This window comes from Propithecus coquereli, unplaced genomic scaffold (assembly GCF_000956105.1).
Source record: "Propithecus coquereli isolate 6110/MARCELLA unplaced genomic scaffold, Pcoq_1.0 Scaffold158, whole genome shotgun sequence".
NCBI classification, from domain to species: domain Eukaryota; kingdom Metazoa; phylum Chordata; class Mammalia; order Primates; family Indriidae; genus Propithecus; species Propithecus coquereli.
Window position 1 is genome coordinate 3,493,180 of NW_012140302.1, and position 21,553 is coordinate 3,514,732.

The 21,553-nt window shown below is 49.4% G+C and overlaps 1 protein-coding gene across 2 annotated transcripts in view; it reads left to right on the forward strand.

Moving 5' to 3' along the window:
• Positions 1-8,391, forward strand: part of UNC5CL (unc-5 homolog C (C. elegans)-like) — an 11,650-nt gene extending 3,259 nt beyond the window's left edge. For both annotated transcript variants that reach the window (XM_012640909.1, XM_012640910.1), the window contains exons 2-9: positions 659-1,104; positions 1,585-1,885; positions 2,588-2,850; positions 3,493-3,594; positions 3,861-3,928; positions 4,828-4,928; positions 5,057-5,170; positions 6,718-8,391. In XM_012640909.1, the coding sequence (XP_012496363.1) occupies positions 720-1,104; positions 1,585-1,885; positions 2,588-2,850; positions 3,493-3,594; positions 3,861-3,928; positions 4,828-4,928; positions 5,057-5,170; positions 6,718-6,940 (1,557 nt within the window). In that variant the 5' untranslated portion in view covers positions 659-719 and the 3' untranslated portion in view covers positions 6,941-8,391. The remainder of the gene's footprint in view (positions 1-658; positions 1,105-1,584; positions 1,886-2,587; positions 2,851-3,492; positions 3,595-3,860; positions 3,929-4,827; positions 4,929-5,056; positions 5,171-6,717) is intronic.
• The last annotated feature ends 13,162 nt before the right edge of the window (positions 8,392-21,553 follow it).

Below are 21,553 nucleotides of genomic sequence, written 5' to 3' on the forward strand. Positions count from 1 at the left end.
ATGTTAGGTTAAAGAAAAGATATTAATTTCTCCTGTTTTTTTCTTTTTAATACAGCCACTAGGACGTTTAAAATTACATATGTGGCTCGCATTATATTTTTATTGCATACCACTGCTCCATATCTTTCTCTATACATTTGCATTTACATATATGCATCCATAAATATGTATCTATACTTATGTATAGTTTTGTTTTTCATATTAATGAGATCAGAGGATGTTTGAGATCAAAGGATCTCTCTGTGACTTGCTTTTTCCCCTTACAGATTTTTCTATATCAGCACATGTAGATCAAGGTGGATATTCTGACAGATGAGGGAAATCGAGGTACCTTAAGTAGTATGACAGGCTTACCCAGCCACAGTGACCAAGGTGGCATTTGAACTCATGTCCTCAAACTCCAAACCCAAGGTCTTTCTGCCTCAGAGGAGCTTACCTTTATGTACTATACTAGGTCGTGGAGAGTCATCGTAGGTTCTTGAGTGAGAGGAGAAAGAGAGAGGGGTGAACTTTTGTTGAAGGAACTGATGAGACTGCGGTGTGCAGGGTACGCTGGAACGAAGACAACTTAATCCTCACTGCAGTCACATGGAAGCCAAGTCTTGACCTCTACAACTCGAAGAGGCTTAACCTGGCTCTGACCCCTTCTATCCCCCAGGCCCTTGGCTTTGGCTGGCACAGAGGGGCAGGAGAGCCAGCAGCACCAAGTGACCAGGCAGATGTGCCCCCCGGAGAGTTCCTTCCAACCTTCTCAGTTCCTACTGCTGGTGGGGGTCCCAGTGGCAAGTGTCCTCCTTCTGGTCCAGTGCCTGCGATGGCACTGTCCTAGATGGCGGCTGGGGATCAGCAGGAAGCCAGATGGCCAACAGGAGCCAGAGTCCCAACCTGTCCCCCTGCCAGAAAATGAGGCCCCAAGGCAGGGCCTGCCAGCCACGCTGCCAGAGATGGCTGCCTTCTACCAGGAACTGCACACACCCACTCAAGGCCAGACTGTCATCCGTCAGCTGATGCACAAACTGTTGGTGTTTTCGGCTCGAGAGATGGATCACCGGGGTGGCTGCCTGATGCTCCAGGATACGGGCATCTCCTTGCTCATCCCACCAGGTAACAGCTCGCCAGCTCCCTTCTCAGCATACAGTTATTCATACTGCACATTAGGGCACCATATCTGAGGAAGCATCATTCATAGACATCTTTATAATTTTGAACATTGTTTATGTTTCTAGTATAGCTTTATTGACTCCAAAGATGGACATAGTACACACCTTTTAGGACAACTTCCTGGCAGGTGGAAGTAAAGTGCCTTGTTCTAATGAATCAGTGTGCTATGCCAATTCTCCAGGAAAAGGAAGGAAGAGCACCTCTTGCCAAGGCACACAAAGCACTGCATGGGCTAGCAGCAGCCCCGGAAGAAAGGGGAGTGACTGGCTCAGGGTCACACTACAAGTCAGCTCACAGCTCCAGTCTGTCTCCCTGTGAGCCCTGCTGAACACCCTCTCTCCTGGGCTCCCACCCCGCCTCCTCTCCCCCGGTGACAGGGGTGTGCCTGCCTGCCAGGCCCTTCTCAGCTCTCCCTCTTCCCAGGTGCGGTGGCTGTGGGCCGGCAGGAGCGAGTGTCTTTGATCCTGGTGTGGGACCTGTCAGATGCCCCGTCGCTATCCCGAGCCCAGGGGCTGGTAAGCCCTGTGGTGGCATGTGGCCCCCATGGGGCCTCTTTCCTGAAGCCTTGCACCCTCACATTCAAACACTGCGCCCAGCAGCCCAGCCATGCCCGTGCCTACAGCAGCAATACCAACCTGCTCGATGCCAAGGCCTGGAAGCCCCTGGGGCGGTCGGGGGCTCACGCCTCTCGGGATGAGTGTCGCATCCACCTCTCCCACTTCAGGTAGGCACGTGCCGGTTGGCCTGTCTTCCTGATTCTGTCTCTCTGTCTACGTCATCCTCACCTCTGTATAGAACTCCTTTATCTGTCCAAGACGGTCTGCAAATCCCTGACCCCCTGTGTCCCTCTGCTCTAATGTCTATGGCAGCTTGGCTCACTCCAGCCCTGCCTAGGACCATGCATCCCACTGTGGCTTTCTGCTTGTCTGGAAGTGTCTGCCTCACCCATCTCTCCTGTCCCTCCCCACCTCTGCCTCTCTAAAAGTATCTCTCTCTACCCTGTCCCTCTCTTCAGGACTGTCCCCAAACTGTCTAGAGCAGTTTGTCCCTTCAGTTCTCTAAGACTCGATTCCATCTCTGTCCTCTGTCTCTTTGTCTTTCTAGAATCTCAGGTCCTCTGTCTGCCAGTCTCCTTGCCACCCATGGACTAGCAGTATGGGGCCATGTGCGGGAGCCCTCCCGAACACAGTGACCCTCAGCCCACCTTCCCTGTCTCCCCTGCTGGCTCTCCTCCCACCTCAGTCACCGGTCCCCAGTCACTGTGACAAGCTCACTTTTTGTTCCCCCTATACGCCCCCCCAAAGTGCTCTTCTAGCCTCCTTGAAGGTCCCCATAGAGGTCCTTGGTGCAGCAGGAGCCTGGTGGTAGGTGTGCTGGAGTCTCGGCCTTGCTGAGCTTGGGTCCCTGCCACTGTCTCCCTCCACAGCCTCTACACCTGTGTGCTGGAGGCAGCTTCGGGGCGGGCAGCCCGCAAATGGCTGCAGCTGGCCGTGTTCTGCTCACCGCTGGTGCCAGGGCAGTCCCACCTGCAGCTGCGTGTCTACTTCCTGAACAACACGCCCTGCGCCCTGCAGTGGGCCCTGACCAACGAGCAGCCCCACGGAGGGCGCCTGCGCGGGCCCTGCCAGCTCTTCGACTTCACCGGGGCCAGAGGCGACCAGTGCCTGAAACTCCAGTACATCTCAGAGGGTGAGGGAGGCAGGGGCCTGGGGAACAGGGCCGTAGGGAGCCCCAAAGGAAAGAGAGTTCAGGGCCTCTCTCCCTGGGCTGAAAATTGGGGAACCCCAAGTTTCTTTCCAAGATTCCTGGACCAGCAGCAGCCCCCAGGAGAGCCCTAGCTTTGACTGCTGTCTCCAGGAGCCCCCAGGCTTTGACTACTCTGCTGCCCGCTCAGCCTTTGCCACCCACCCCCAGGACAGGGTGATGCCAGGTGGGAGGTGGGAGGAGAGGTTACACCCCGAAGGAGCAGGGAGGGAGGGGGAGACTCTTACTGTCCACTGGGTGGAGCTGGTTTGGGGAGGAGGCCTTCCCAGTCTTCTCTGCTTGGCCTGCTTTCCTTTATGGCCTGGGCTGTGGAGTTGGCTTTGGGGCCCACTGCATGGCTGCTTCTGGGGGATGGCAGGGCGATGTTGGGGCGTCTGCATGCTGTGTGTGGAGGGAGTGTGTAGGAAGAAGCAAGACCACTCTTGGGATTCCCCACCAGGCTCTGGGGAGTCCCATCCATTTGAGATGTTCCTACCTTTGCTCTGGCCTCATGCCTCCCTACAGCCTCCTTAAAACTTGTGCAAGGTCGCACTCTCTGAGGCCCTCTGCTCTCTGCCTGCTCCCCAGGTTGGGAGAACGTGGATGACAGCAGTTGCCAGCTGGTCCCCCATCTCCACATCTGGCATGGAAAGTGCCCCTTCCGTTCCTTCTGCTTCCGGAGAAAAGCAGGTAGCCCAGGAGTCCCGTGTGCCTCCTGCCCTGTCCTCTCCTCGCCCCTCCCCTGCCAGTGGCCCTGGAGCTCTGCAGCCCTCAGGCAGCGGTGCACACAGGCCTTCTCTAGAAGACCAAGAGCCACAGAGATCTGTGCGTAGAGAAAGGCATGTCCGGCCCCAGCGTCTTCAGATTCCCCAAGTTTTACCGTAGTCCCTTGACTTATGCTCCTACCCCAGACCTTTTCCTCACTCACCAGCCACATTTTTGCCTTCTCTTTGTAGCCAATGAGAACGAGGACTGCTCGGCACTAACCAATGAGATCATTGTCACCATGCACACCTTCCAGGATGTGAGTTGATGCTGAGAGGCAGAGGAAAGGCAGAACCCAGGGGGAGTCCTGGGTAAAGTGGGTGTGGAGTCTAGTGCCCTGTAAGCATGGTCCATAATCACTTAATCAAGTAGGTGAAGATGCATTTTTCACAGAGCAGCCATACCAGCTCTTGGGGTGCAGACCATCTGGCCTCCAAGTTACCCTCTATCCCTGACTCTCTCTCGTCTATTAGTAGATGAATCCAGCAGGAGGTTAAAAGAACCAAACCCTAATTTAACTACTTCTCCCAACTCAGAGTAACTGCGGCATCAAGGAAACATGGTTTCTTTCTAGGCTAATTGTCTACATCTGAGGGATGATGTTTTGTATGTTCATTGTGGGGAGGTGGTACTAAATGGGTGGGATGAGAGTCAGGTATCCTTCCCCTCCTCCCACTGCACCAAAGGGAGAAATGAGGAAGTCAGGGTTGAGAGTCTTAGGGAGCCATAGTGGCATCTTGGTGGAGGATAGGCAGATACCCTCAGGTTGTCACTGGGGGAGGAGGAACCAGGGAAAGTTGGAATGGAGGGAAGGGGGCGTATATGCCCCCCCGAGTTCAGTGTCTCTATTATTGGAAGACCTCCTGCTGCCTCCCATGACCCTACCCAGGACTGTTCCTGGTGGCTTAGGATACACCCTGTTTGGTCCTCATGTTCCAGTTTCCAAAGAGCTCAGTGGGAAAACTTAAGGCTGAAAGTGGGGTTCTGAGATCAGGGAAGCATAAGGTAGAGGGTGCAGGGTGAGGTGGCCTTATGTGTCCCGGTAAAGTGGCTCTGGTTGATAAGCTGAAGGAGAAATATGAGGAATGGATATGGGACCCCAGCTTCTGACTCCGGGGGATGTCTTATGCCCTCTAAGTGTGTTCTCTGTTGACTCAGGGCTTGGAGACCAAGTACATGGAAATCCTCAGATTCCAGGCATCAGAGGAGGAACCCTGGGCAGCACCACCCCCTGTCTCCCAGCCACCCCTGTGCAATAGGTGAAGTGGTGGTTGCTTGGGCTGCTGCCTGGGTGATGTTGGGATTCCTGCCCTGGCACTTACAGGGAGAACCAGATTAGGTCTCTTTGATCCTTTCCTCCAAGAACATCCTTTTCCCCCTGCCTCAGGCTGCCTCCAGAGCTCTTTGAGCAGCTGCAGATGTTGTTGGAGCCAAATAGCATCACGGGCAATGACTGGCGTAGACTGGCCTCCCACCTGGGGCTCTGCGGAATGAAAATCCGGTAGGAAGAGGGACAAGGTCTATGGATGGAAGAGGAGGGTGGAGAGTTCTTGGGACAATTTGGGAACCATACCACAGATAAGGAAGTGACTTAAAAGTCAGAGAATGGCTTCTCCTTACCCTTTTCCCCATAAAAAGGCAGCTCTTTCTATTTATCACTGTATCCTTAGTACTAGAATGAGGCTTGGCTTATAGTAGGTGCTCAATAAATATTTAACAATGAATCAGTTAACATGCAAATGATGGGGTACATATTGAGTGCTTGCCATGCTGTAGACTGAGGAATAGAATGGCAGATTATAGGATAATGTGTGTAAAGCATGTAGCTGGGTACCTGGCACATGTTAATTCAATAAGTGTTAGCAATAATGGTGGAAATGCAGCCATGATCCCACAAAGAGATCAGTAAGAGGACAATTCCGCACTAAGCCCCAGAACCCAGACTATCAGTGCAGCCACCAGGGAAGACTTCATTCGGGAGATGGGGCCAGAACTGATCCTGAAAACAGGATGGATTTTAAAATCATTCATTTATTTAAGCATTTATCAAGTGCCTATTATGTCCCAGAGGCTGTGATAAGCACTGGGATACAAAATAAACGAGACTGGGTCCTAGCTTCTAGGAGCGCACACTCTAGCAAGAGGTACAGAGAACCTAAAAAATAAAAGCAAATGTTCCTGTGCCGCCTTGTACGTATCCAATATTGCGTAACATGTTGAAAAGAGGCATAAAATAGCTGAAGCAAGAATACTAATGAATTGTGGGAGCTGTGACTAGAAGTCTGAACTGAGAGGTGCAGAATGGTCACTTCCACCTGGGCGGTGGGAATTAGAAAGGGCTTCGAGGAGGAGGTGATGGGGAAAAGGCGATCAGCTGTTCTGTTTGAGGGGAAGCAGCGGAGCTGGGGTGGTTGTGGGTGTGGTGTGTGCAAGGTGGGAACGGGACAGGCTGGAGGCAAGGAGGTTCAGCACGGGAGAAGGTGGAAAAGGTCAGCAAGGCAGGGCACAACCAGGTGGATGAGCCTGAAAGTCAGGAATGTGGGCTCGGTTAGTAGGTGAAAGAGATTCTGGAAGGTTTTTGAGCAGGGGAGGGTCATGATAAAAAGCCATGGTTTAGGGCAGCTGCTTCCTTGGTGGCGGGCAGGGTGTGGTCTGGGAGAGAGGAAGGAGGCAGTTAGGAGGCTAGGAGGCTAGGGTGAGGCAAGCAGTGTATTTGGGGTGAGAGGGGGGAGAAGGCAATTACAAATGATCAGAGCTGGAAGCAACCTTAGAAGTCTTCTCATCTAAGCCCTCAGCTTTGTAAGAGGAAACCGAGGCCTAGAGAGGAATAGGGCCAGCGAGTTAGCCTCTAAACCAGGACAATCTCAGGTTTCAAAGTTCTGGGGCCTCGGGCCACCCCAGTCCCCTAGAAGGGGACTAGAGCAGGAGAACGAGGAGCGCTGCAGGGTGTGGGTGTGTTGTAATGTCTGGCCACTGCAGAGCAGCCCAGGGGGCTGCAGCAGGGGATGAACTCCCCTCTGCTCCCTCCTTTCCTCACCTCCCTGCCAGGTTCCTGTCCTGCCAGCGCAGCCCGGCCGCAGCCATCCTGGAGCTGTTCGAGGAGCAGAACGGCAGTCTGCAGGAGCTGCACTACCTCATGACGGTCATGGAGCGGCTGGACTGCGCCTCCGTCATCCAGAACTACCTGAGCAGGTCGCAGGCCGGCAGCCCGGCCCCAGTCCGCGGCCGTGCCCAGGATAACCAGGGCCTGGAGCTGGACGAGAAGCTCTGAGCGCCCGGCCGCGGCACCCGGGGCAGAGGGAGCTCGGGGGTGTGCCTCAGCGCCTAAGAACACAGCAGCGGGTCCTGGCCGTGCCTGCTGCCCTCCTCTGAGCCCTCGGACGGTGCCCGGGGCCACCCGTGAGGCCGCGGTGCCCTCGCCAGCCTCCCGGCGTCGGACTCCCCAGACCGCCGACGCGGCGCTGCCTGCAGGTCCCCTCCTGGCCGGCAGGGGGCGCGGGAGCCCAGGAGATGGCCGCGGCAGGCCCGTCTCCTGGAAGCTGGCCCGGGACGCTCAGGCTGCCCCGCGGGCGCAGCTTAGGGACTGGGCGGGCCACGGTATTTGCGGACCCTCAGTAAGACCCAGCACTGGGCTGGTGTCACGGGGAATACTGGAGTACGTGAGGGAGGGTCTGGAGCCGTGACAGGCACAGCTCTCCGGGGAGGCACCATGCGCTCCCGTGAGCTGAGGGCGAACTCAAACCGCGCCCAGGCTGCGGGCAGGGGGTGCGGGTGTGGCGCGACCTGTGTGCGCGCGGGAGCAGCGAGAGTGCTGCATGGGGCATGTTGGGGAGAGAGGATGGGGACTTGCAGGGTGGATGAGAGATGTGTAGGCGGGGGTAGGGGGAGAGCGTGGCTGGAGTTAGGAGCACAGCGTGCGTCTGCAGGGCCGGAGGCTTTCAGGAGGCCCTGCGTGTGAGGCCAGGGCAGGAGGAGGGCTCCAGGCCAGACCGAGAGATGGACGGGCATACCTGGCCCACCCCCTCTGTCTCCGTTACCTTCCTTTTATCTCTTTACGCTCATGCCTTGTCTTCCCCTCTCTCTGCCATTATCTCCCACAAAACATTAAAGCTCAGAAGAAATTTTAAGATTACTATTCTCACCGAACCCTTTTATCTCTTTATCTCCAACTATGTGAGTTTTAAGTCTCTCCGGCTTCATTTTTCTGTCTCTGTCTCCTGCAGTTGTTCCATCTCTGAATCTGTCTCATTCTGTTACTCTCAGTCTCGGCATCGTTCTTCCTCTACCTCATTACTGTGCCCTGTCTTTGTTTCTCTCTCTGAAACCCTCAGTCATTCCCCTCAGGCAAGTGTTTCTAAACCAATGTTCTGTTTCAGAGGCTATTGAAAGAGACTGGGTTAGTCTAGGAATGGATGGGAGGGGATGTTTTCCCCATGGATCAAGATCCAGTTAAGGGTCAGGAAATAAAACATAGGGATTAAAGAGCACCCCATCAGTCAACAGGTATTTGTTCAACACCTACTATGTGTTAGACACTGTATACAAAAGAGATGAATAGGCCGAGTCCTGAAAAGAGAATGCAGGGTTGGACTCAATTCTGGCAATGCTTTTGTTTGCAAACAGGTGTTGTTAATTTGTTCAAGGGCAGGCAAGCAAACTCTCTGGCAACACTAGCAATTTGCTTCTGTATTTAATTAAACATATTAAAGCTTTTTCTATGATTGCCTATGAATCATAAAATAAGAAAATTGTCTTTCTTTGCTACTAACTATATTTTGCTCGGATTGGTACATTTAGTTGGGGGTGTGAATGGTTTTATTTGGTAAAATTGTACGTATGGGGACAGGTTGGAGGGAAGCATTTTGTAGATTGTGTTTCCAGTATGACACTTGTCTAGGGCCCACGTGAATCAGGAGGTTCGTTTTCCTTTATGTTAGAAGCAAGCTGTTGGAGGTGGGCCCTTCTGTCCCTTCCCTGTTTCCCCAGCCCCACCTGTCCTCTTCCACCCTTCTCGTGGGTCCTCCCACCCCACCAGGGGCTGCCAGTCACTCCAGGTTGGTGCCGTCGCCTTTTCCCCCTTCACTTGGCTCAGGATTGGACCTTGAAGAGCATCTTTCTCCCCCTTAGCCCCAGCACTGCTTTTCCATGGTCTCCCATGGCCTCTTCCTCACTCTCCAAGCCAGTCAAAGCCATCTTTGTGTTTCTTCCCACCCTTGAACAAATAATGTTAAGAGTTTCAGGTCTTTTGGAGTAGAAGCCACAGGGGTTCCTGTGATGGCATGGGATGCTTTCTGGCCCCCACCCAAATTCTTAGTATGGGTTCCCAGTACTGGCAAAGGTAGGCTTGGAAATCCTGGGGTAGATGCAGGTTGTGTGATTCCTGTAAGGTGGACCCTTCCCTTCTCAAATCAAACCCAATTGGCTTGCATTTACTGTCACTTAATGCTGAGAGATGGCATGTTCCAGTGGGCATCAGGAAGCAACGCTTGGCTCTGGCTCTTGTGCTAACTAGAGTAGCTTTCATCTTCTTGGGTTCAGTGTCCTCACCCTTGGAATGAAGTGACCATACTAGAGGCTCTCCGAGGGCCCTCCTTTGATTCCATAGACCTGTGCAGAGACAGCACGCTGGTGACCTATGATAATATATCCAGAATATTATCATTTCCATATCAATATAAAATGAATGGTATATTTTACATTTTTTTCATATTGAGTGTTTGGAATCTGGTGTATTTTACAATTACAGCACATCTCAATTTGTGTTATAACTTTTCACTGGAAATATTTGATCTGTGTTTAGCTTTTATAAAATTAGTAGCTGAAAAAGTACATTTGCATGCACAAGTTAAGCTAAAAGTTTTCCAAAAATGGAATTAGGTATCAGTTTTAAAACCTAAGTTCACTGAAATAAAATAAAAATACAGTTCCTCATGTGCACTAGCCACATTTCAAGTGCTCAGTAGCTATGTGTGGCTAGTGGGTACTGTTAATATACAGCACAGTTGTGGATTAAGGATCTAGCTGGGTGTAACTTTATAGTGTACTTGACCATTCATTCATTCATTTTCATTCATCAGACATTGCTGGAATACCTTCTCTGTGCTAAGCCCTGCACAAATTGTTGGTAATAAAAATTCAATGAAAACGAGCATTCTTGTTCTGTAGACACTCCTGGGATGGTGGGAGTCAGAGGGAAAGGCGCTTTCCTTCTATCTTTCTCTGCATCTGACTCAAGAAGGAAAGGGGGGATGAGGTCCAGGCCAACACTGTCTGTTGCAGGAATGGCGCACACCATAGCCTGGTGTAGAGGCAATAGATTCAGAGTCAGGTGTTCCCAGCTTAGCCAGCGCATCAAGTGGGTTGTTGGTTGCTGACATTCTGATGGTTGAGGAAGATGGGATTTATTAAAGGAAACTGAAGGACAAACAATCATTTGGAGGTCTGGGAAATAGATTTGAGGTGAAGTTTGCAGGAATGATGCCTTAAACTGTGCTATAGGACCAGTTCAAAGGGGGAAACGGGTATCACTGTGGTTGCTGCTACTGAGCACTAGACATCAGGAACTTGACTTTGCTGCAGCTACTCCTGAGTTGGGAACCAGACCTCACCACCCCCTCAGAAAGATGAGGTCTCTGCTGCCATCCATGCCAGCAAAAATGGAAGCTCCGTGCACTGCCTGCTTCTTCATGCTACTCACTTCTGAATCAAATCTCAAGTAGGAGTATCAGGTTGTCAGAGACCAGATCATGTGCCTGAATTCTAGCTGCAAAGATGTCTGGAAACTCTGAACTCTGACTTAAACCTTGACTTCAATATCAGGGTGGTGGGACTCATTATATGCAAATATCCCCAAATGTGGAAAAACTACTAAAAGTTGACAAGAAGCCATAAATATTTACTATAGTCAGGGTGTGGTCAATGCTGTGGTCCCAGGTAGCAAACTCTCTTCTTAAGAAGAGTCATGTCCTCAGCAGGTGCCTTCAGACTCTTCTCCATAAAGCATGAGTGCCCACATCCCTCAGGATGGCTCCCATGCCAGGATACCCAATGTGATTCTGTAACCCTGGCTCAGACCTTGACGTGTTTCCTAAGTGCTATGGTCCGAATGTTTGCAGCTCCCTCAAATTCATATATTGAAATCTTAACGTCCTAGATGATGGTATTAGGAGGTGGGAACTTTTGGGAAGTGATCCAATGATAAGCGCAGAGCTTTCATGAATGGGATTAGGACTCTTATAGAGTGCTCCCTTACCCTTCCACCACGTGAGGACATAGCGAGAAGGTGCTGTTTATGAACCAGGAAATGGGCCCTCATCAGACACTGGTTGTGCCAGTGCTTTGATCTTGCACTTCTGGCCTCCAGAACTCTGAGAATTAAATTTCTGTTGTTTATCAGCTACCCAATCTATGGTATTTTTGTTATAGCAGCTAAAATGAACTAAGACAATACATACATACTCTGAGAATTAAATTTCTGTTGTTCATCAGCTACTCAATCTATGGTATTTTTGTTATAGCAGCTAGAATGAACTAAGACAATGCATCCCAGCAAAAGCTCACCAACAGCGGTGAACTGCTGTACTCAATGCCTTCTCCAGCTCCATGTGCCTTCCTGTACCACAGAGGCTGAAAACTAAAACTATATTTCCCAGACTGCTTGGCAGGTGGGGTTCTGGATATGTTTAGGTTCTGCCAACCAGCTGAACTCACGCAGGACTTTGATTTGGAATTGAATAATGTGGGGAATTGAACAGAGCCTGAGGCTGGTGTTTTTCTTGAGGGGCTGGAGTGGTCTAGGAGCTAGCAGCTGTGACAGCAGCTTCCTGAGTGGGAAGTTATATGGTGGGTGGTTTGGAGACTCAACACTGAAAGTTCAGCTTAGAGTATGTTCCTTCAGCCCTGCCAGTGAGTTGTGAACTATCCAGGCTCCATAAGATATTGTTTGTGCTTCAACTAGCCAGAGAGGGACTATATGGTATAAAACAAAGATCCTTATCCAATGTGCCAATGATTCTTTCTCTGAAAAGTCTGTCCTTTATTCTCTGATCATACACTTCCTACTTTGCTGGCGTTAAAGGGTCTATTATCTTATGAAAGTATAGTAAAAGAGACAATAGTTTTATTATTATTGTGAAATGTCCATACTTGGCAAAATAAAAAGATAATTAATCCCAAATGTTAAAAAAAAGACCAAAAAAGTATGGGTCTGTGAAATACAAAAGCCTGGGAATGCTTTGTTATGAGACCTGTCATGCTTATTCATCCTTTTTAAAGCCTTACACAGGTATGTTTATTCATCTACTCAGCACATATTTGACCACTTACTATGTGCTTAGAAACATGGTGGGCCTTCATTTATTTTCTTATCTTTAGGAAATCTTTCTCATGCTGGCTGTAAATCCAGCCTGTGCTAGTTTCTTGTTGGTAGAGATGTCATGGCTCCTGGCTAACAAAAAGCAAACATCAGTCCTAGCTGGTAGTGTCGTAATGTCGTAAAGACATTAGCCCAAGGACAGTGATATGCTTAATATTAGGTGTCAACCTTCGGGTGGGAATAGATTTGGTTTCCAAACCAACTAGAAGAGATACAATCACAAAGCAAAGAATAATATTTGGAAAATGCTGAATAGAGTGAAGATGAAATTATAGACAAGTTCCTTAGTGGGGTAGAGAGTAGAGATGGATTGGGGAAGGGCCTGATCTAGGGAGGAGCTGGCCATCCTGTGCCTGGGAATCTCAGATAAATATAAAGAAAGCCTGTGGCAGGGAAAGTGGCATTGCTCATTTTCATCTTGGAAATCTAGCAGGAAAGCCTTCACATCTGCCTGGTGCTCGTTGGCCATAGCCCCCACAGGGCTTCCCCAAAGTTGGGATTCTTGCTCTCTGGCTGAAGAGACTACCTGTGGTTGGGTGGCAGAAGTGGACCACTTTCAATACACAGGATCCGAGCCCTGAGGAAGCGTCACGTTCTGGAGACCATCCTTCTCTGTGTGCCCATGCTGTCCTTCCTGCCTGTGACTACCCCCTTCTTTCTGGGCCAAGCTGGTTGGATGTGATTCAGATACAGTCTTCCTTGGGAGCAGATCAGGGGTCTCCTTTAATTTAGCCTCTGTATCTTTCCTTTAATAAACTCATTTTAATTTATTTGCTCTCATCAAAGCAGAATGTGGTTCCATTCTTCTGAGGCCCAGTCTTGGAAGCCTGGTAATGTGGGATCAGTAAGGACTCTGGAACCCCACAGAGGTGAACTTAAAAACCAGCTCCAGCACTTTCCATGGGGATCCTAGCAAGTAACTTAATGGGTCTGAGGTTCTGTCTTCTTGTCCAGATGACAGGGACGATACCATCCTCCTTGAAAGCCTGTTGTGAGGGCTGATGAATACAACCACTCAGCCCGTGGCCTACGTGTGGTCTGGTTCAGCAATACTCACAGCCTTCCCATTTGTGACACCATGCAATGTTCCCCTGGCTGGACATTTATTGATTTTGGCTGCAGAGTGTCCTGTCCCCTTCTCTAAAAGCACCCCGACTTCTTTTTAGGAATCATTTTTCCCCATTAGAAGTAGTCTCAGAGGCAAATAATACCCAGGGGCAGATCCTTTCTTTCCTGCCCATGTCACTATCCCTCCAGACACTGTATCCTGAGAGAGTGGATTGAGGATGTGCTAAGGGCTAAAAGTTTGTTTTTCACCCCCCTCAATTCGCGTGTTGAAATCCTGACTCCCAATGGGATGGTATGAAGAGATGGGGCCTCTTAATTAGGTCGTGAGGGTGGAGACTTCCTGAGCGGGATTAGTGCCCTTGTAAGAACAGACACAAGACAGCTTGCTTCCCTTCTCTCTGCTCTCCACCATGTAAGGATACAATGAGAAGACAGCCATCTGCAAACCAGGAACTGGGCCCTCACCAGACACCATGTCTGCCAGCACCTTGATCTTGGACTTCCCAGCCTCCAGAACTATGGGAAATAGTTCCATAGTTGCTGTTTAAGCCACCAGTGTATGGTATTCTGTTACGGTAGCCAGAACTGACTAGGACAGGATGTGTGGCATCGTTAGTGGCGCTTCAGAGCCATGGACATGTGCCTACCTGGCTATTCCTGTTCCTGAACCAGGGCTGAAGTTCTGTTGCTAGAGGATCCTAAGCCTGGGACTCCAGTCTTCTCAAGGAGTTGGTGAGCCCTGAAATCCCCCAAGAAATTCTCCGCTGGCTTATTGCCAGATTTAGTTTTTCTTACTTGAAGCCAAGAACTGTGTTTAATACCCCTTGAGCCATGAAATATCATAGGCACTATGTTAGTTATTACTAGTTATTGCTGTATAACAAATTACCCCCCAAACTCAGTGGCTTAAAACAATAGTCATTTATAATCTCTGACCATTTCCATGGCTTAGGGACTCAGGGACAGTCCTCGCTTCAGGGGCCCTCATGAGGCAGCAGTCATCTGAAGGTTGGACTGGGGCTGGAGGATCCACTTCCACAGTTAGCCATTCACATGGCTGACAAGTCGGTGCTGGTTGTTGGCCAGGGGTCTTAATTTTTCTTAATGTGGGGCTCTCTGTAGGACTTCTTGAGAGTCTTCAGAGCATGAAAATTACATTATTACATTACTATTACCCACAAAACAACCCTATAGGGCAGGAAGAGCTGGATGTAGTGTCTGCATTTCACAAATGAGGAGCCTGAGGCCTGTGGCCAAGGAATGTTAGTCAGGCACGGTGGTTAGGGTCAGGAGTCAGGCAGACCTGGGTTTCCAACCTGAGTTTGCAGTTTACTAGCTGTGTGACCTTGAGTGAGTTGCTTAACATCTGTCTGCCTTCATTTCTGCACCTATAAGACAGGCTAGTAACAGTGCCAGTCCTCAGGGTGGTCAGGGTTAAATGAGATGGTGTATATAAACACTTAGCATAGTGCCTAGCACTTAAGAAGCACTCAGAAAACATGAGCTGTTGTAATGAATACTAGCTCAAACTAGGACAGATTATGTATTTTACAAATTTGCACGATGGGTTGGTTTGTACTTGTTAGTAAGTACACCTGCTGGTACTTGGACACCAGAAGGACAATCAACCGTCCTCCTGTTCCTCCAACCCACTTCCCCATGGCTCCTCTTTCTCTGGTGTTTGCTCTTCCTTCTCCTTTTTCATTAGTTATCTTTTGTATTATTCCAATATTTGAAGAATGAGGGGTTGTAAAAATTTATAGGGTTCCTGTATAGCATCCAATTTGCTGCAGGCCTTCAGGAAACTGTGTTTTCTTTTCTATTCTGTTCTGTTCTATTCTATTCTGTTCTGTTCTATTCTATTCTATTCTATTCTATTGTATTCTATTCTAGAGATAGGGCCTCGCTGTGTTGCCCAGGCTGGTCTTGAACTTCTGGCCGCAAGTGATCCTCCCACTTCAGCCTTCCAAAGTGCTAGGATTATAGGGGTGAGCCACTGCACCTGGCTGAAACTGTGTTTAATAAGTTAAATTTGTTAACTCGTTAACTCAATAAAAAATCAAGTCATTCATGTGGATAAACGATTGGTCGCCCAGCTGGCTGAAGCAGCATGTGCAGACACACACACATGCGTGTACACTCACAAACACTCCTGCCAGCTTCTTGTGGCTCACTTTTGGAAACCTGTTCATCCTAAGCCCAGACCTTGGACAAGGCCACCTGTCACCTTCCCAAGGGGTAGCTTTGGTGGAAGGATGTGCAGATCTCTCCAGACCAAAAATAACCCCCAATGTGTGACAGCCCCTTGCAGCTCGCTGGAACATGCTCATCCATTGTCTCCCTGAATTCCCTCCTAGGGAGAGCTGAGAGCTGAGAGTTTCAGCGATTTTCCCAAGTGAAGGACCTGGACTTATCCAAGCCTCCCCGTTAAAACCTGGGCTATGATGCCACCCAAGAGAGCCTCCCCAAACCCCTGGCCCTCCTAGAGCTAATCTTCTGGGTTAAGTCTTGCATCCCCATTACATCCCTGTTAAAACATGCAAAACACATATTTTATCTGAAAGGGGTCCAGCTTCTCATTGGCTGAAATTAACTTATCATATCAGATAGCCGTTACCTAGGCTGAGCATTTACCCATACCGAGTATCTTTGGGCATAGGTGTGAAGGAGCATGTCGGAGGGACAGCTGTCCACCAGAATGCATTTCCCCATCTTTCACTGTAAAATAATTGCACAGAGCACACATTTCCCAGTCTCCCCAGTCTCCTTCCAGTTAGGTTAGCCCAGTAACGAAGTTCTTATCAGTAGAATATGAGTGCAGTGATGTATGAGACTTCCAGGCCCAGCGCTGTAGGGCAATCAGTGTGCCTCCTGCATGCCGCCCCTCTCCTTCCCACTGGCTGCAAACAGGCGTGGCAATGACCTGGCTTCTGCCATGTGGATGAGGACCGTGTCTTGGAGGATGGCAGAGAAACCAGATGGAAAGAACCTGGGCCGCAGACTTCTGCCTGAAGCAGAGCTGCCTGCTGCCTGGAAGACTCCCTTAGATTACGTGAGAGAGAAATACATTTCTAACTTCTTTAAGCCACTGGGTTATGGTTGGGTTTCTCTGTTACAGCAGCCTACCTATCTGTTAAAATTAGACAAGTTTACCCACATGAACTGCGTGGCCTGGCACACGGTATACGCTCGGTAAATGTTAGCTCTTACTGTGACTGCATTTGTGTTTCACAGCCTTGCACTCATCTCCACACCCCTGAGTGGAGAATTTGGGAGTGGTTTTCACAAGGACTCTGTTGGAGATGTACTGCCCTGCTTTGGTGCCCAGGCAACCCAACATGGCCTGGAGTGGGCCTCTACCTTCCTTCTGCATGGAATGTGAAGGGGCTTCAGGCCAGGGCAGTCCAGTGGAGTTGGGTTGGGGTTTGCCAATATCAAGAGGCAGTTCTTGGACCTAAACTTGGACCTAAACCCCAGTCACCTCCATGCTTGGTGCAGGGGCCCTGCTAAAGCAACATCCTGGAGCGCCTGGGGTCAGAGGTAGCTGCAGACTGGGATGGGGGTGAGCAGCAGACCACAGCATGTGGCCAGTGGGCTTGTGCAAGACGCCTCCAGAGGTCTCCAGCAATGACTTTGAGGTGGGTGGAAGCTCTGTTATAGCAAGTAGGGGCAATAACTGGTGAAACATAGGCGATATCAGTAAATGTGAGCCCCTCTGTTGGCAGGTGAGTCTGGAAAGCTTGGGTTACCCTAAAATAAAACTGTAAAAGAGTCTACTAAGTAAGGGGGCAGCTATGACATTGTACAGTTTGTACTTTTGGCATGCGAGTGCTCCCACACTATTAATATTCCAGTGCTGGTCTTTACTCACTAGGAACTGTTGGGAGTCTCCTCACTTCCATGCTGGCCCTGTGTGTATTTTCAGTAGGAGGTTTCTACATGCATTTTTCCAGATTTCTATTTTGAACAAATTATAGACTCACAAGAAGTTGCAAAAAGAGCACAGAGCGCTCCCGTGGACTCATCACCCAGCTTCCCCCAGTGACTACCCATAGCGCATTATCAAAGCCAGAAAATTAACATGGGTGCAATACATTACCTAGACCACAGACCTTCCTCACATTTCCCCGTTTTTTGCAAGTACTCATTTTTTGGTGTGTCTTTGTGTATGCTTCTATGACATTTAAGCACATGTATAGATTCACATACCCCCATTACCACATCTAAATCCGTTTTGCTTCATAGCAGCAAAAGGTTTGTGAAAACCCTTCAGTGAAGGGAGGAAGGGCACAAGTGTTGCCATCAGACAGACCTGGCTTCTCCCCTGGGTGGCCATGTGACCTCGGGCACAAATGACTTAATCTTTCTGAGTCTGTTTCCCCGTCTGGAGAATGTGGTGGTGACAATAGTACCCTGCTCTCGGGGTTGTCACGGAGGATGGAGGAGCTTATTGCCAACAGCATAGGTGCGTGATGTGCTGCTATTATCAGCATCCTGGTGTCCAGGCCTTTTGACTTTAAGACTCAGCAGTTGTTGACTCAGTCTCTAGAATAATTAAGGTTCATAAAGAAGAAAAAAAGTAAACAAACCTGCATATGGTGTGCTCAGCAAACCTGGGGCTACAGATCCCAGCTCCCTCCCTAAGACACTTGCCCGTGATGCCCCAGGACAAGGCCCCTTCTTCAGCCTGCCCTGCACGCACATCTCACTGTGCTGTCCCCTCGCAGACCCTCAGGAGGGAAGCTCCTTGGAGGTCCTGCTTGACTCCTCCCCACCTTCCTTTAGGGTCCCAAGGATCTGTGGAAACCTCTCCCCCGCTTTGTCTCCTGCCTTACCAAGCTCGCCCCTCCCTGCCACCCGCCTCCTTATCTTTAAATCATGGCCATTGGGAGCACCTTACACTACAGATATAATGAGGCCACAATCTGTGGAAATTCACTGTGCAAACCAGATTTTCATTTAAGGGGAACTTGGTGGGCGAGAGGTTATTGTACCCATACTGGCATATATTTCTCTCCCTCTCTCTCCCTCTCTCTCTTTCTCTCTCTCTTATTAGACTGTGAGGTCCTTGAAGGCAAAGATTCTTTATTTGAGTTGTTAAGGCACTTTGTGGGCTCCCATGCACACTACCCCGTGAAATAATAATCCCGCACAGATAACCATCGCTTCCGTGTCCTCATCACAGTGCTTGGGGCTCTAATTCACGCAGCATCCTGTGTAGCAGGTATCGTGATCTCCAAGTCGTGGGTGCAGAAGCTGAGGGCCAGCACGACTAAGTGGCCAGCCAGAACCCACGCTGTCTTCACGCCGACACGCTGCCTCTCGTTCATGCCTGCTCCACTAACACCATGCGGCCCATCACGCGGCTCCCTGGCATGGTGCCCTTTGCTGTCAAATGGTGCTGCGAGTCTCTGCCTGTTCATGTCACAGGGTCTTTAGCAAGTAACCGATGACCTGGTGAGGGGAACTGCCCTCTGCAGACCATGGCACTGGGAACAGTGAGCTGGGTGGATCCTTCGGCACATGTGGGTGACATGGACTCCTCAACGCACACGCACTAAGGGACCCGCCGCCCTCCACTCATTCCTTGTAGGAGAGGTACTTTTTACTTTAACTTCTCTTTATCCTGCCTACTGTCAGTCCCCAACCTCACCTTACTGTGCCCTCTGAGGCACATAGGAGGAGATAGATGCAGACGTTTATTGAAAGCCATCTTTGCTGTAGCCACTTCCACTTGGGGGATTTTTTTAAGTGCCGTCCCCGCGAATGCTTACAACGACCCTGTGATTTGGTATTATTCCCATCCTTGTTTTACATACAGGGAAACCGAGGCTCAAAGAGATTAAAGTGACCTGCCAATATCAGATAACCAGCAAATCTGGGTTTGAACACAGTTCTGTCTGACTCCAAGTCCAGTGCTCTTAAATAAAATCTATGTATTTCCAACATTTTGAAATGCAAAATGTGTAAAAGAGGAGTCAGTGACTTTCTGGTCCTTTGGCTTCTTGGCTCCCTTCTTCAGAGACAATGTTATCATTTCTTGAGTTTTCTTCCAGAATTATTCTATTTGTATTAAATATATGACAGTATATTACTTTGTCTCACTTTTCCCACATTCTTCTGTACCCTTCTTTGTTCACTTAACTACAGATCTTGGAGATCTTTCCATAATCACTGTATAGAAATTTTTTCATATTTTTCCATTGTTGCATAATATTTCATTGTATGGGTGAATCATAATTTATTGAACAAATGCATGGACATTTAGATATTTTTAAAATGATTCTGCCATAACAAATAACCCTGCAGTGAATAACTTTGCATGTACATCATTTTGCATGTATGTGAGTGGATTTGTAAAAAAAATTCTAGAAACCAAATTTTGGGGTAGAAGGGGATGTGCATTTGAAATTTTGAGTTTTTAGCACTTTGCTCTCTCTGTAGGGCTTGTATCAACTGACGGACCCCTAGTGCTCCTTCCTCTGCATCTGCCATCCAGAGCAGGGGGCAAGATCAAGGACCACGAGAGGTGCCACTAGGGCACATTCCTCTTGCTCTGCTCCCTGAGAGAGAACCAGGCTTCTGGTCTTTCTCATACTCTGCCCTTTTCTCTCCTGGGAAAGTCACGAGATGTTTTGCTGCTGGAGGAATGGGAGCTGTTTTCCCCAAACAGAAGACACAAATCTATCTGTTTAGAGTGATTCACATCCAGAGAATCAATGAACCCTGGGATCCTTGGAGACTCCAGAAGAAGCTCATGGCTGGAGGAGCTGTCGGTGGAGGCGGGCCACAGACTTCAGTTAAATATTAATAATAATATTAAACATTTACTGTGCATTTATTCCGTTCTGGGAACTGTGCTAAGCACCTTATGTGAATTACCTCATTGAAGCCTCAGGATAACCCTGTCAGATGTGTACTGTCATTATCCCCGTTCAAAGGGTGCAGAAGTGGAGATAGGAGGATTAAGTTTCCCAAGCCCACATAATAGCAAGTGACGCCACTGGGATTTGAGCCCTGGTTGTCTGATTTCACACTGTCAGCCATGACACTGAAGCACAACCCTTCAGAGAGCAGACAACGACCTTTCCGACTCCTTCCCTCTTCCGTGCTTGGCTTCCATCCCTTCACGAGGCCCTCCCCCTTCCCACTATCCCAGCCACCCTTTCTCTGGCAAGGCACAGCTGGTCTCACTTCCCTTTTTCTTCACCTGCACAACTGCTCTCTCCCAGGTCCCAGGCTTCCAGCTGTTCAACTGTGGCTTTCCCGAGGTGCAGGAAGTGCAAAGATATTGATAAACAAGAACAATTACACAGGTCTCCACTGGGCCTTAACTTGGTGGAATCTCAGGTGCTGAGGTGAGTCAGTGAGAGAGATTTTTTGAGTGCATGTGTTTGTGTGTGCATATGTGTGTGCACGTATGTATATGTGTGTTTGTGTGTATATGTGTGTGTGTGTGTAAATGTCTTTCGTGTCCACCTAGATCACACATCATGAGCAGCTGCCACTGTGAGAAGGTTGGCTGAAGGTACTGACAGGGTTAGGAGTTAGTTCAGGAAATCTCTGTCTCCTTCGTGGTGATGGCTAAGGAGGAGGGGGGTTCTGTGGTTGCTGGCCCCAGCCCACCATTCATTGTCCTGGAAGTCCCACAGCCAGCAAAGTTGATATTGGGAAGGCAGAGGGAGGGTCCAGGTCAGCCTGGTGTCAATGGAGCGCACATCATGGAAGGAGATGATGCTGCTGGGGGTGGCTTCGTCTCTATCCTCTACTTTTCCATCCTCTCCTCCCTTTGATGATAACTCTTAACTAGTGGTTGAAAAAGACCAGCCTTGGAATTTACTGAGTACGTGACCTCAGGCGAAAGGGTTACCCATTGTAGGAAGGGATTTATATGCCTCCCTCACCTGATGACTAAAGATGGACTGAACTGAATTGAGAGAAGAGACAATGTCAGGGCCTGGTGCGGTGGCTCATGCTTATAATCCCAGCTCTTGGGGAGGCCAAGGTGGGAGGATCGCTTGAGGCCAGGAGTTCTAGGCCAGCTTGGGCAACATAATGAGATGACCCCCATCCTTACAAAAAATTTTTTAAAAACTTAGCCAGGTGTGGTGGCACATGCCTGTAGTCCTAGCTACTCAGGAGGCTGAGCCAGGAGGATCGCCTGAGCCCAGGTGTTTGAGGTTGCAGTGAGCTCTGTGAACTATGATCGCACCACTGCATTCTGGCCTGGGTGACAGAGGGAGACCCTGTCTAAAAAACAAAAAAGAAACACAGCAAGTGTGCTGCCTTGGGCCCAGTATCTGGCACAGACCAAGAGCTCAATAAATTATCCTTACCGTTACTGTTATTTTGTTCAGTGATTTCAATTCCTTTCTCTGTTTCAGCCAAGTTTTTCCCCTGCTCCTGAACATTTATTTCTTCTCCTTTCTTTTGCTTAACGGA